The sequence below is a fragment of the Hakea prostrata genome, unplaced genomic scaffold (genome assembly GCF_041222555.1).
Source record: "Hakea prostrata isolate BN-2017 unplaced genomic scaffold, UWA_Hpros_2 contig_94, whole genome shotgun sequence".
Classification (NCBI taxonomy): Eukaryota; Viridiplantae; Streptophyta; class Magnoliopsida; order Proteales; family Proteaceae; genus Hakea; species Hakea prostrata.
In genome coordinates, this window is record NW_028291213.1 from 27,544 (window position 1) to 41,667 (window position 14,124).

General features: G+C 35.9%; 2 protein-coding genes across 2 annotated transcripts; both read right to left on the reverse strand.

The window, feature by feature from the left end:
• Nucleotides 1-3,156: 3,156 nt before the first annotated feature.
• LOC148998922 (uncharacterized) lies at nucleotides 3,157-7,792 on the reverse strand. The gene is made up of 4 exons (XM_089141605.1): nucleotides 7,612-7,792; nucleotides 6,658-7,518; nucleotides 3,271-6,574; nucleotides 3,157-3,187 (listed from the first exon to the last, which is right to left on the reverse strand). Exons 1-4 carry the CDS (start codon nucleotides 7,790-7,792, stop codon nucleotides 3,157-3,159), a joined length of 4,377 nt encoding a protein of 1,458 aa, XP_088997731.1.
• A 438-nt stretch (nucleotides 7,793-8,230) lies between these two features.
• On the reverse strand, nucleotides 8,231-10,023 carry LOC148998923 (replication protein A 70 kDa DNA-binding subunit B-like). Its single transcript, XM_089141606.1, has 7 exons — nucleotides 9,747-10,023; nucleotides 9,569-9,656; nucleotides 9,346-9,480; nucleotides 8,976-9,096; nucleotides 8,723-8,874; nucleotides 8,518-8,635; nucleotides 8,231-8,428 (listed from the first exon to the last, which is right to left on the reverse strand). The coding sequence occupies exons 1-7, from the start codon at nucleotides 10,021-10,023 to the stop codon at nucleotides 8,231-8,233; spliced, it is 1,089 nt and encodes a 362-aa protein (XP_088997732.1).
• Between the last annotated feature and the right edge of the window lie 4,101 nt (nucleotides 10,024-14,124).

Below are 14,124 nucleotides of genomic sequence, written 5' to 3' on the forward strand. Positions count from 1 at the left end.
AATCCTGCTGGACTTTTTAATAAAATTCCAGCGCTTTGCTCCATCTTTATTACTCGAACCATCCACATATACCTCCCAAGTGGTTGGTATAATGGGATCCTCAATGGTGGGTTCCATTGGTGCAGTAGTTTCTACTACAAAGTTGGCTAATGCCCGAGCCTTGATTGCGGTTCCGGGCTTAAAACTCACTTGGAACTCACTTAGCTCAACCGACCAGGATACCATCCTTCCGGACAAATCAGGTTTGTTAAGAACTTTACTAAGAGGAAAAGTTGTAAATACCTCAATTGGATGAGCCTGAAAATATGGCCTTAGCTTCCTGGCGGCCATCATGAGAGCAGAGCACGCTTCTCGATCTGCGAATATCTCGTCTCCGCATCTAGCAACACGTGGCTTACATAGTAAATCGGCCACTTGTTTCTTATCTTTCTCCCGAACAAGTACTTGCACCGACCGCCGAAAGGGATGTCGCTAGATATAGCTGTAATATTTCCCCCTTCTGCTGGTCCGGACGGGATCGGTGGTTGTCCAAGTGCTTCTTTTAATTCCTCGAAAGCTTTCGGCACTCTTGAGTCCACTTTGCTTCCTTACGCCCTTCAGGTCTTTAAGTGCCTTGAAGAAAGGCAAACATTTTTCTCCAGACTTGGAGATAAATCGATTTAAGGCAGCAACTCTCCCTGTCAAACATTGTACATCCCGAACGGTTTTGGGAGCCTCCATATCAATCAGAGGTTGTATTTTGGCAGGATTTGCCTCAATTCCCCTCTGTGATACCATGAAACCCAAGAATTTGCCCGAGGAGAATCCAAAGGCACATTTTTCGGGGTTCAACTTCATTTGATGTTTCCTCAGTACTGAGAAAACCTCAGTCAAATCTGCAATGTGATTTGCTTTTGTAAAGCTTTCCCACAGACGGCGCCAAATGATGCGTCCAAAATCTGCTCAGCCCTTGGATCTCCACGTGATGTCCTGCAAAACGAAAGCGTCAGATGTGGCCCGACCGCTGGGGTCGGGAGTCCACCTCCGAAGGCTAAGTCAGTTGATGAACTTAATCACAAACGGCTCTGCTAGAAGCACAGAGCTAATGAATGAAGAAACGGGAAAGGTGATCTAGATAGCGGGACGCCGATAGTTTGGATCTATCGGTATGTATCTGAACCTGAGTCTCAGATAGTATTCTTTTTGATCAATTGATCCGTCCCTCACCTTGTATGGTAGTGAGGTTTATATAGAGTGTACCTTCGAATCTCCTTCATTGGATGCACTCGAGCCTTCTTCGGGTAATCGTTGGATCTCATCAATAAGATCCGTTGAGCGATAGACTTCTACTAGTTTGGACTAGTAGAGGACTCCTGAGATAACCGTTAGGTTATGCGATAGTTATCCCTTTGATGATGATTATCCGCAGCCGTTAGTTTGAGTCTGCTGTCATCAGGGTGATTACCCTAATCCATAAGTAAGATTAGGGCACGCTTGCAGCAGAATAATCTTTCTTCTTCAGCAAGCCATCTTCTGGCTCCGGCTCGCTCAGGAGCGATTCTGTTTTCTCCGTCTCGACCGGGGTCTAGGGTCGGACCAGGTATGAACTCGGTCAGATCATAAACTCTCCATATCAGAAATAAATTGAGAAGAGGGGGGGGGGTGAGACTTGAAAGTGTATGGATCATCGTCATAACTCACTCTATTATTAAAGGTTAAATAAAAAAGAGCTTTGGTGGACTTGATCCACCATCTATGGAACATACTCATGTTCGAAATGCTCGACCAATTTGACCTAAAGATCATCAAGTTCTCTAAAATTTTCGATTTGGTGCCCCTAGCAGCAAAACGAAGAGAGAGATCCATTTTCAACAAAACAAGTGGGTGTCAATTGTTTGGGTTGGGCCGGTTTCGGGCTGAAACACTCAGCCCAAACATAGCTCATTAAGAAAATAACGGCTTTAGGCCGATTTAGGACTGGTACGATTTGGGTTTGGGCTGATTAACGGTTTGGGCTAACGGTTTAGAATTGGGTTTACTAGCGGCATGTTTTGAGTCTTGTTGATGTGTGAAATTTATTAAGAGCATGTGAACACATATACGCACTAAGTTCTTTCTAAGTCTCTTGTGCTGGGTGTTTAAAACCAAAATTTTTTTTTCTACAAAGAAATAAAAATTATAGAACAAAAGAAAGTTGGCATTTTGATGAATTTTAGTAGGTTGTCTCTGCTTATTCTTCTACCTCTTCTAGACACTTGTAAAAATTGACCAAAATAAGCATTAAAAGATTTTCAAATGATAGTCACACTCGCTAAATATTTATTAAGCCCATGTTCCAAATGGGGACAGGCTTGTTATTTGCATATTCCAAAGCAAAGCAATTAAGGGAAACAAATGGATACTTGAGAGTTTTCCTGTCTTTTACATTTAAATTTATTTTATTTATAACGGGTTTGACTGGCTGGTTTTAGGCCAAACGGTTCGGGCTAACGGGCCACAAACGGGCTGGCCCAGACCAGTCGAAACCAGTGTGGGCTGAGGTTGTTCAGCCCAGACACAGTCCATTAAACTTCGGTTTGGGCCTGTTCAGTCCGGTTTTAACAGTTTGAATTATGTTTTGACACCCTTAAAAACAACCAATGTTTATGAGATCATTTATATAAGCTTTAGAAGGCCATAAGGGTAGTTGTGTTTCCCTCACACCTTTCCATCACACATTTAAGAAGAGGATCCACTTTTGGACACCGACAAGATAGATTAAAGTGGAATGATGGGCACACACATGCCCCAAAAAAATTAATGAATGCCCAAATTAATGATAGGTAAATTACCCCTAACAAGAGGATATCTGGCTTTATATATATATATATATATATATATATATATATATACTAGTAAGGACGCACGTGCAAATGCACGTGTGGTTTATTCACGTCGATTTAGTGTTTGTGTGTCAGATTCGTTGTGGTTTAAGAAGGTTTGACATATCCATGGCTTTCAAATTTATGTTAGTAGTATACTTGTTCCCCAGTAAAACACGAATGAGAAAAAAAGAGCTGGACATTGATGATTCAATAAAGTCTAAGAGCATGCAAGATGAATAAAAACATTCAGACAATTTGATGGTAATTTGTTGGAGAGTTTTTCACCTTCTGTGGACTATTTTGTTGCTTCTTTTCACTGAGTCGATGTTGATTGCTCAGTAATCCTGTAAACAATTTTTTGATGAATGTGATGAGTAATATGTAGTTATGTTTATAGTAATGTATGTAAAATGTTGTGTTTTATTACCTTTCAATAAGAACTTCTTTGTAAACCACATTCTTTGTGTGATCTTCTAACTTGGATGCTTTGTTTTGCTTTTTGAGGCATACTTTTGTTGTTGACATTGAGATTCCTCTTGATAATGCAACATATAGTTGTCCATGTGAGAATACCGGTTCAGGGAGATAGATACCGACCTTTGGTATTGTTTGACCTTGTGACTTGTTAATCGTCATTGCAAAGCTGAGTCGAATTGGGAACTGCTCTCTTTTTAGACGAAAGGGATATCCTTCATTTTCTGCTGGGCATAATGGTATTCTTGGAATTGGAACCAATTTTCCCTGGAACTGACCAACTGCAATTTCAGCTAGGATGACATTCTTTTGGAGTTGTCGACAAACCAATCTTGTTCCATTGCATTCTCCTTGTGCAGGATTTAAGTTTCTTAGGAGCATTACAGGGCAATTTTTTTTGAGTATCAAACGATGAGGTGGCAATCCATTTGGTGCCAATGAATTGAGGAATTCATCAGGATATTGTGTGTCTGCATCATCTGTTGCTGAATCATAACTATAGTATGTCAGACGTTCACCTGGGAATCTATCAATCATTATCTCATTTATATTGTCAACTATTTCATTTTTAGTTGCTAAAATTGCTCTTTCTGTGATCTCCTTTGCTGAATAGAGTTGTTGTTGCTGTTTAGGGAATATTTCTTTAATTAATTCTTCTTTTCCTGCTTTATCATCTTCCATTTTGATCAACATTTCCTGTGGTATTTTAATCATATCATCATCTTTTGTGGGTTCTTCTCCATTTCCCACCCTCAATAAGTATTCACTGAATTTGGAATCATTTATGGCCCTCATATTTGTTGTTAGTTGTAACTTTCTTATGGTTGGCCATAAGTATGATTTGACCAAACTGGATTCCACTGTTTGTGCTCTGGTTCCACGAGGTACAACAGGTAATACTTGTCTGAAGTCTCCCCCAAAGACGACAACTTTTCCTCCGAATGCTGCTGTATTGCCTATTATATCTTGGAATGTTCTGTCAACTGCCTCAATTGCTTGTCTTTTGGCCATTGGTGCTTCATCCCATATAATTAACTTTGCTCTTCGAATCAATTCTGCTGTGACACTTTGCTTGGAGAAATTGCAGATACTTGAATCTTCAATGTTAATTGGAATTTTGAATCTTGAATGTGCTGTTCTTCCTCCTGGTAATATTGAAGCTGTAACTCCAGATGTTGCTGTTGCAATAGCAATTCCATTATCTGCTCTTATGTTTGCTAATATTGCCTTGTATAGAAATGTTTTTCCAGTTCCTCCTGGTCCATCAATAAAGAATTTCCCACCAGTATTGGCTTTAACTGCTTCTAGAATGATGTTGTAGGTCCTTTTTTGTTCGTCATTCATTCTAGTTGGTGCTTCATAATCTTCAGTTGGAATTCGGATTGCATATTCATCTTGAATTTCCTTAGAACGATTTGCAATTGTTTCACTAATTTGTCCATGAAGCTTTGGGAGGTCATATTGGTCTATACTGTGGCCCATTGACTGTAAGAATTGATGAACACTTTTCAAGGTTTCATTAGTTTTGTTTTTTATGCATGGAGTTGGTGTATTGAAGTCTTCAGATAAGGCTTCCAAATGTTCTTCCCAAAGTTTTCGAACATCTGCCGGTTCACAATAAACCAGTATTGTTGCAAATAGTTTTCGGACCATTATTGGCATGTTGAATAATGCCCCATCTCTTAAGCAGTCAGAAATTGCATTGTCACTTTTCAGTAGTCCTATTCTTCTTGCAGCTTCTTGGAAAGTGTTGCATTGTTCTCCATTTACACACATAATATTTTCAAATGATGTTGGTCCTCTAATGTTATTGAGTAGCATTCTCAAATAGAATCGCTCTCCTTCAATTGGGTTAGCCAAGTTGATTCGTCCAATTGCCTCCTTAATCTTTCTTCTTGTCCAACATTTTGCTTGATTATTCCAGACAAATTTCTCTGGGAATTCTTTGTATAAATAATTCTTCGCATCTTCACATATTGTGTTCATTCTAAAGAATTCAGTCAACATTGTTCTTGTTGTATTATCAGATTGAATCACATTAATGAGATCTCTATTCTTCCAGTACCAAACAAGTTGTTTGTTTGGTAGATGCAATTGAAGGTTTATCACATAGGGGAACATCTCATTTAAATTGTATTCAAAGATTCTCCACATTGCTTCTTGTGCTGATACCCATCTTGCATCCCTATATTGCTTTATTTCATCCATGAAATAATCTTCAGTGTTGTATGCTAGAGAAATTGCAACCCGGTCATGCCCCTTGTATACATACTTATAGAGATATTTTACTGCTTTCAACCCAGAGCATATCTCTACATTTATATGACAATCATACCTTGTCAAGAGATATGGATTATAAGGTACAACCCATCTATTATCCAATAGATGTTTTCTTATCATGACTTTTCTTCCATTATCCCTTCTTCTGTAAATTGGGTATGAATCTTGTCCTTGCATTGTTTTTTCATTGTAAGATCTTGGGTAACGATTCTTACAAACCCCGTTCCTCATGCAAGCATTATGTCTTTTTAGATCTCCGCAAGGTCCATGCATCATATGCTTCACAACCTTATCATATAATTGTTGTTGTTTTTCTTCATTTGGAATTTCAGCACAAACATACTTGTCAAAAGTATCTGGATTTATGATTTTTTGTTCTTTTTGAAAAATAACTAACATGTGTGCATGTGGTAATCCCCTTTTCTGGAATTCAATCACATGTACGTGTGCACAAACTTTGCCAAGTATTGCTTTCTTAAACAGCTGCTCTTTAAGGTCGTGAAGTTTTGCTCTAAAAATCCTTGCAGTAAGATCTGGCCTATCTTGTGCAACTTGTCCATCTTGTAATTGTTCTTGAATTTCAATCCAATCAGGATTACAGGTCATAGTGATGAAGAGATCTGGTTTTCCATATTTTTGGACCAAAGCTAATGCATCAAGATATCTTCTACGCATGTCTCTTGGTCCTCCAATAAATGAAGCAGGTAATACCATTTTTTTCCCAATCTGATTTCCTCTTGTTTCTCCAGTTGCTATACTATCAACAATTCCTTTATACAATTCAGCTCGGATGTTTGATTGTCTGCAGCGGAAAAAATCCAATCTTGTTGCCTCAATTTTGATGTACATGTCCACAACGAATTGATGTAGCAATCTTCCAGAGTGTAGTAGGATCGAATTATCATCAGTTCTGATTTGTAACTTGTAGCAATAATATGATCTAGGAGATATATTATTTTTTTTGCTTTCATCGAAACCTACAAATATAGGAAAATTTATGAATTTCTTTTTTAGTCTAATATAAATATTTTGTTTGTTTTTTTTATTTAGAATGCGTTACCTTCATCATGTTGTCCGTCAGCTTGGAAAAGGGCATCTTCCTCTGAAGTAATTCCAGTTGGAATTGTTGTTGGGGCCCTCTTTTTCTTAATGTTCCGATGCCACCCAACTTCTCCATTTGGGTATAACAATGGATATTGCAACGCATCATAGCATCCGTAGTAATGTTTCACTGAGTGTTTTTTTCCTGAATTTCCTTGGATAACTATGTCACATCTTTCTTTGATGTTTGGATTATTTCCTTCAATCCATATGCCTGCTACTTGATCAACTGTGGGCTTGTTATAGACTCTTTGGTCTAAATTGATGTCACTCTTGATTACTATTTCCCGAGACTCTAGAGGACCAGCATCTTTCAAGCTTCTGAAGAATCTTGCATATGGATTATTTGAAAGTATTTGCATTATTTTCAACACTATTGGCTCTTTCAATTTCATATCTTCAAGTATCTTCATTCTGTTTTCCAACTCATTATCTGTGTCGAAGATATACAATTGCAAATAGCAGGGGCTTTGTCTTTCTTGAATTATTGGAGGCAGTTCATGATAGATTTGTCCTTGAGCTCTAAATGTGTACACTCCTCCTTTGGCATTCGCTAGTTCTTTATCAACATGTACTCCAAAAGAAGTAAATGAAAAGATACTATTATATGCCCTTATATATCTTCTGAAATCTTGACCCTGTGTTGTTTGAGTAGTGAATAGCTCATATAGTTCAGTTGGAATTGTGGTTTGTGCTAGTACAACATTTCCATTTGAGCAGCATAATGAAGGAGGTTCGTATTGGAATTTCTTTGCTCCACAGTGTATGCATGGTGGAACTTGTTGTAGTATGTGTATGTCGGAGCATTGTAGTTCCATTTCTGTTGTATTGACATAGTACATTAGTTAACTATGATAGATATATAGTTTATTTGTGAGATTTATTTGGTTCATGAGATCATGATATATCTTACCTTCTGTAATTTCAGTGTCATCTTGAATTTGATTTGAGGAGCTTGAACTGTTATCATATCGTGTTACTATATGCAACTGGTTCCCTGATTTCTGGACTTCTTGTCTTCTTGCCCTTTTCAACCTTCTAAATTCATTGTACTTTTTCGTTTGGTGTTCTGAACGCTTATTTGTTCGTTGCATAGTTGTTTACTATGGGAATATATATATTAATGTTGGTATGATGGAAGTTCTACTCAAACAATCTACGTAAAACCCAGCAATTCTATGAATACATTATATTTTTCACGGTATATGTAAATTGTAAAGAAGCAATGGATACGGATGGTCCCTATCTAGTAATTCACATAACCATCATTATATTATATATATAATGCAAATACATTAAATTGGTCATGCCTTGGAGATAGAGAGAGAGAGAGAGAGAGAGAGAGAGAGAGAGAGAGAGAGAGAGAGAGAGAGAGAGATTATATTGCATTTTCAAGTATATAATATAATTTGAAACTGCAATTCTGATATTAATTATGTATTAATCAAACAAATTTAAAGTTATGTAAAGATACAATTTGGAATTGTATTGCAAAATGTAAATAGTAGTTTGGAGAAGTGTATTATTTGTTATTAATCTTCAATTTTAATCCTCTTCCCCCTTTGGCTCTCATCCGGTACATCCATTATCTCTTCATTGTCAGCGCGGTTTGATTCTTTGAGTATTTCTGCAACAATACTTCTTCTTGATCTGCTTTGTTCATTTGACTTGTCTATCTTGAAATAGAAGTTGCAAATCTTTGAGATGTATTTACGTAGGACTTGTTGGTTCTGCAACAAATTATTTTTATTCTGTGAGTTTTTTGGAATAATTGAATTGAGTAAATAAATAATTATGAATAGTTTTTATGGTTTTTCACCTCTTTTAATTTGTCATTGTAGTCAGACGCAGGACATTTCAATAGCATTTCCGCTTCGTCGAAAATGGTGATGTTGAATTTTTCATTTCCATTTGACACTTTGAACTTCACCATGTATCTGATAGTAGAATAAACAATTATGTTAGGTATGCATATATATTTACAATATTGGTTATTTTTGAAATTTTAGGTATGATAATATTACCTCTTGTAGTACATTATGTTGTCTCCACATTTGGGACATGTCCCTTTTTCTTTTTCGAGATAGATATTTTTGTTGCACTTGTTGCATGCATTGTACCATGGTTCATCTATGTCAACTCCCAACACTATTCCATGGACGAAGTAGTGTTTTCTCTGTTAAAAATAAGAAATTATTAATAATCTTATGAGATTATGCTTTTTTTTTTTTAATAATTTCATTACAGTATAAAACTGCAAAGTTATAGATGATATACCTTGAATGAATGTTGCTCATTTTCCACCACTTCTTTGAAAGTTATTTGTTCTGCATCTTTGTACTTAAAGTACAATGAAGTTAATGGGTCGGTTTTGTCCATTCCATCTTCAGTTGTAGACCTATCATAACAGAAAATTTATTTAGTTGAATATGTTTTGCAAGAATATGTATTGTTGTGATAATAGCTTGAGTTAGTATCATTACCAGTGCAGTAATTCTTCGGTCTCCTTTATTTCTGGGTTGATTTCAATTGTTGTTGCTCCCGTTGTTGACAGTGATAATTTTCCTGTTGTTGGATTGTATTTTGTTACTAAATGTGAACATACTACATGGTTTGTTAATACTATATCGTAAATTAATGTTATTACCTTGGTATGATGATATTCTCACTGACATTAATGCTATAATTGTTTTGTGAGACATTGTTTGATATTGTTCTTCTCCTTCCAGTGTTGTGTGGTGTTGTGTGGTTCCCCCACAATGTAACTGTTATCTCGTCCAACCTATTGACAATTATAGCAAATAATCAATTTAATAGTATTTCTTATATGTTTTATTTATAAAACTAAATTTTAAATGTTGTAAACTTACTCTTTGCTACATAGGTGGATGTCTCTTTTTAATTTCCGTTCATCCAACTGGATTATCCTCTGCCTTCTTTTTATGATTCCAATCACATCTGTATGAATTTGATACATTGTTAATTAGTAGAATATTATTTAAGTAATAGTTTAATTAAATTTAGGGATATATAGTTACGAGTGCTTACCAATTGTCAAGTTTTGCTTCTCATACTCATTTTCTATTGAATCAAGAGGTGTGAAATTGTGCTGGAATATATTACGCTTGAGTTGCTCCATGGATTCTTCTATTTTGGAGTCTCTGTTGAATGCCATTTCCAGCTCCTTATGAATGTTTGTGAAGTTGGTGTTAACTTTCTTGATCAAGGGGTTTTTGACGATGTATGTCTCTTTCTCTTTTAGCATATCTCCAATTCTGTCTATTGTTTCATTGAACATTATGCCTTGTATTGCTGTCCCTTGCATGACGAATAAGTTGTAAGTTTGTAAATATTTTTATAGGGTTTATTTTTATTAAACAATGTGGGTTGGGTTTTTTTTTTTAATTGTGGTTTGTACTGACCTTCGAATCCATGAATACCAGTTTGAGTATTCTACCCGATCCTCTGTTGTTTTGGTATGGTTTCATCTCTTTTTGTTGTAGCAGAAGTTGTATTTCTATGTTCTCTTCATAAGCTGCTATCTCGTTGATGGAGTTCTTTTTCGTCATTTTGGCTACACAGTTGAAATTTCTTAGTACTTTTAGTTGTTTTGTTTTTTAATGGTACTTATATAGTGTAGTAAAGTCTATGAACATATCTAACACATTTAAAACAAATTCCTGTGAATCTAACTTAAATAAAACCATCCTATTTTTATAGATATTAGTCTTTGGACCAGTCGTAGAACCCTAAATTTTGTATTTACATTTATAAGATAAGAAAATGATATATGTAATATTTTGTATTTACATTTATAAGATAAGAAAATGATATATGTAATTTCAAAGTAGATAACAGTCGGTCTATACACAGTCGGTTTAAATAAAATTCACTCATGAGATGGTGTGTGACGTGTGTCGACTCATCACTTCCTTCCTTCCTCACTTGGTCACACGTATTTTTATCTTTTATTTAATTTAATGATGACTACTACGCCACCCGATGTTTGTTCTTCTTCTAGTCTTTTCTATCTATCTACTTCTCTAAATCTCCTTCATCTCCTCGCATTTTATGTTCTTTTAAGCAGTTATTATCCTAGAAAATCCTTGATGTTTCCGTTTACTCTTCACCTTCTTTTTGGCAGGTTGGTTGTAATTCTCTAAAGGTTACCTACTGATTTTCTGCTTTTGAGAAATGAAGCGGCGTGGTGGTTCAAGGGGATGTTGACTGGAAAAAGGATTCGGCGTCGCCGGTTTGGAAGGCAGTGAAGAGAAGATGAAGAATAGATGCAGTTTCGTCAGATCCTTGATTTTAGAAAAGTATCCGATAACGTCGTCGATATTTCGTGCATTTCGCTGAGTCGAAGTTAGGTTGATGTCGTAGGTTCATCTGCTCATGGCGAATAGGGTTTCATTATTCTTCTGGGTTTTTTGTTCCTTTATCTTGAATGTTGACATCGTTTTCGTAGCTTTTCTAAGGGTGTGGGTTTTTTTGTTTGGATTTTCTGTGTACCTAGCGATGGTGGCGAGTGGCGTTGCCAATGGCAGCACGAATTCAAGGTGAAGAGGCGCATGACGCAGTTTCCGACAAGCCGTCCTCTGCATCCTCTGTTTCACGCCTTTGAGTGCCTTAGCCGTAAATCTCCCTTCATCAGGTTATTCTCCCACACATTTCCTTTTATAATTTATTCCAATTTTTTGTTTTCATCCGTTGATGGGCATTTTCCTTGAAACCCTCTTCTCTCTTCTACCTTATTTTGACATTGGAATTCTCATTGTTGATGCACACGCCCAGCAACTTTGTTCTGTATCGAAGAGGAGGGGTTTTTTGGTTTCTTGCACTAAAAAGGTTATTTCGATCCTAATGAAGTCTAACGAAAAATCATATCTAGCAGATCGTTGTGTTTTCGTATGAGATCGTTCATCATCACATCAGTTCGATGTGAAACGTATTTCAAAAGCCCTATCTCTTCTAATTTATTTAGTTTGTGTCCGGGTTTATTTTGTTTTTTTTTTTTTGTGGAGGCTTATCCGGGGTCGGGTAGAGTAGTCAATTTTATTTATTTTGCGGCTGATCTCACATCGACTTCATGACATCGTGACTTTCTTTCAATATGCAAACTCCGCCTTCTCATTTCCATGACCCCTACAACTTCAGGTTGGTAGCTCCCACCTAAAAATACCCTCATTATTGAGGATGGGTAAGCCATTTTAGTTTTTCTTCCATCACTGTAATCTGCTTTTGTTGTCTTGTAGCTATGTATTTTGTCTTTCATGTTTCAATTAGATAGTTCCTTCCTATTAATTTTTCTCTTTTGTCCTGTTCGGCTTCATCCATCTAGCGATTGTGATTCGAATTTGGTTTTTGTTATCTACTTAACTTAGTTTCTGGTTTTCTTTTTAAATTTGAAGTGTGTGCTTTGATGCTTCTGTAATTATGGTTTTCCAGCTTCTTGGTTATATATATCTAAATATTAGAGGTTAGTCTTATTTTTGTTTTATCAGGTTCACTTAAATCTGTAATAATAGTTGAGATCCTTGTTTTGTTTTGGTTAAACATTTGGTTTGAGGTAATATAATTTAGCTTCTTGGTTATATAGCGATTATTTTCTTTTCATGCTTAAATGATTCACCATATCTTCTTTCTAGGTAATATTATAGAGGTTGTATTTGATTTGTAATGTGAGGATCAGAAAATCCAGTGGATGCAATTTTGGATCTTGAATTCCAGAGAAAGGAGGTTTTTTTTTTTTTTTAATTGGGGATCTACTGCTTTATAGGGTCCGGTGAGGGAGTTTTCTACTTAGAAATAGAATTGTTACCTTATATGGTTGTTTCCTTCTGTTACCTCATATGGTTGTTCCTACAGCCCTATCTCTTCTTCTTTATTTTGTTCCTTATATGCTGTACGGTTTTCGATTACATATTATAAGCCTACTATCAAAGATGGAGGGGGGTATTTATCGACAGGGTTTAGGTAGAAGATGGGTGATCAGCAGTTTCTTTGGTGTGAAAATATATATATATATATATATATATAAGAAAGCAAAATGCAGCCATGTTTTTTGAGTTTCTACTTTTTAAGGTTTTTTTTTTCTTTTTAAATTAAGTTGGTCTATGTTGACATAAGTAAAAGTCGTATGTAAGATAAAATTCCTATTAGAATTCTATTTGTTGTTAAGATCTGTTAGGAGTTTGTAAGAAATGACAGAATTAAACAACCTATACTAATAAGTTGTAACTAAGACAGGTGGATGAATAATATTTATCAGAAGATAAATAAGATATATTAACTGGTGTCGACATCATGCAAAGTAACAATAGATTAAATGTGGATTTTTGTTGTTGCAAACAGTTTTGAATCAACAAATTTTCTATTCATAAAGGCTCAAACGTATGCATAATGGAATGTATAGATAACGATACTGAAGTAAATTTAAACATACCTTAAAAGTGGTGTAGGTGAATCGGCCGAAAACAATTTCTTAGAATGGGAAGAGTGATAAATAAAATATATTAACTGGTGTCGACATCATGCAAAGTAACAATAGATTAAATGTGGAATTTTGTTGTTGCAAACAGTTTTGAATCAACAAATTTTCTATTCATAAAGGCTCTAACGTATGCATAATGGAATGTATAGATAACGATACTGAAATGAATTTAAACATACCTTAAAAGTGGTGTAGGTGAATCGGCCGAAAACAATTTGTTAGAATGGGAAGAGTTTTAACATACCTTTTGCAGGTGCTGTAGCTTATTCAGAGGTAAAGAATGTCTTACAGCTGTTATAGAAAGAATAGTAAAATATGTGAGTTCAAATGTCTTTTAGCTGTTACCGAAACAATAGAAAAAATGTGGAATGAAAATAATAAGGCATAATTCTAAGAAGTCTCCCTAACCAAATTGAAGAAAATTAATTATATCATAACATACCTGTGGTCCTTTATGTTCTTTTGGAGAATATTAGTTGTTCTCCGTTCTCTCTGTCCGTTGTTGGGCCTGTTTTCCCACTGGCTGCTGAAAGCACACAGTATAAAGTATATTTAAAAACAACAATTATATGGGTAGAATAATGGGAAAATGACATACTAAAAGATTCCAAAAACAACCAGTAGAGAATTTTTACACGTGAGTTTGAGAATTTGGTTGGGGATGGTGCTGTGAAGGGGGTGACAGCAAGGGGGAGGGGTTTCTGGTTTGCACAGACAGGGGGAGGGGCTGGGAGGTTTATGCAATGGGTATGGGAGGTGATGCTACTTAGTTTTGTGAGTTTGAATCTTCAATAAAATCAAAACATGTTAATCAAAATCAGGGACCGTACTGCGAATATCATACAAGAATGTTGTCCCAGTGATCCCTAAGATGGCTCTAATCTTCATTCCTGAAGATGATTCTTGGCAACCTCAGATAATCTCAACATTTAG

Excerpts from the sequence above, each read along its gene's own strand:
- LOC148998923 (XM_089141606.1), bottom strand. The coding sequence starts at position 10,023 with ATGCAAGGGACAGCAATACAAGGCATAATGTTCAATGAAACAATAGAC. Across the intron at positions 8,636-8,722 it reads AACATAATGTACTACAAGAG|ATACATGGTGAAGTTCAAAG; the intron begins GTAATATTATCA and ends TTCTACTATCAG. Across the intron at positions 8,429-8,517 it reads ACAATGACAAATTAAAAGAG|AACCAACAAGTCCTACGTAA; the intron begins GTGAAAAACCAT and ends AATTTGTTGCAG.
- LOC148998922 (XM_089141605.1), bottom strand. The coding sequence starts at position 7,792 with ATGCAACGAACAAATAAGCGTTCAGAACACCAAACGAAAAAGTACAAT. Across the intron at positions 7,519-7,611 it reads TGACACTGAAATTACAGAAG|AAATGGAACTACAATGCTCC; the intron begins GTAAGATATATC and ends TCAATACAACAG. Across the intron at positions 3,188-3,270 it reads AAAGAAGTTCTTATTGAAAG|GATTACTGAGCAATCAACAT; the intron begins GTAATAAAACAC and ends AATTGTTTACAG.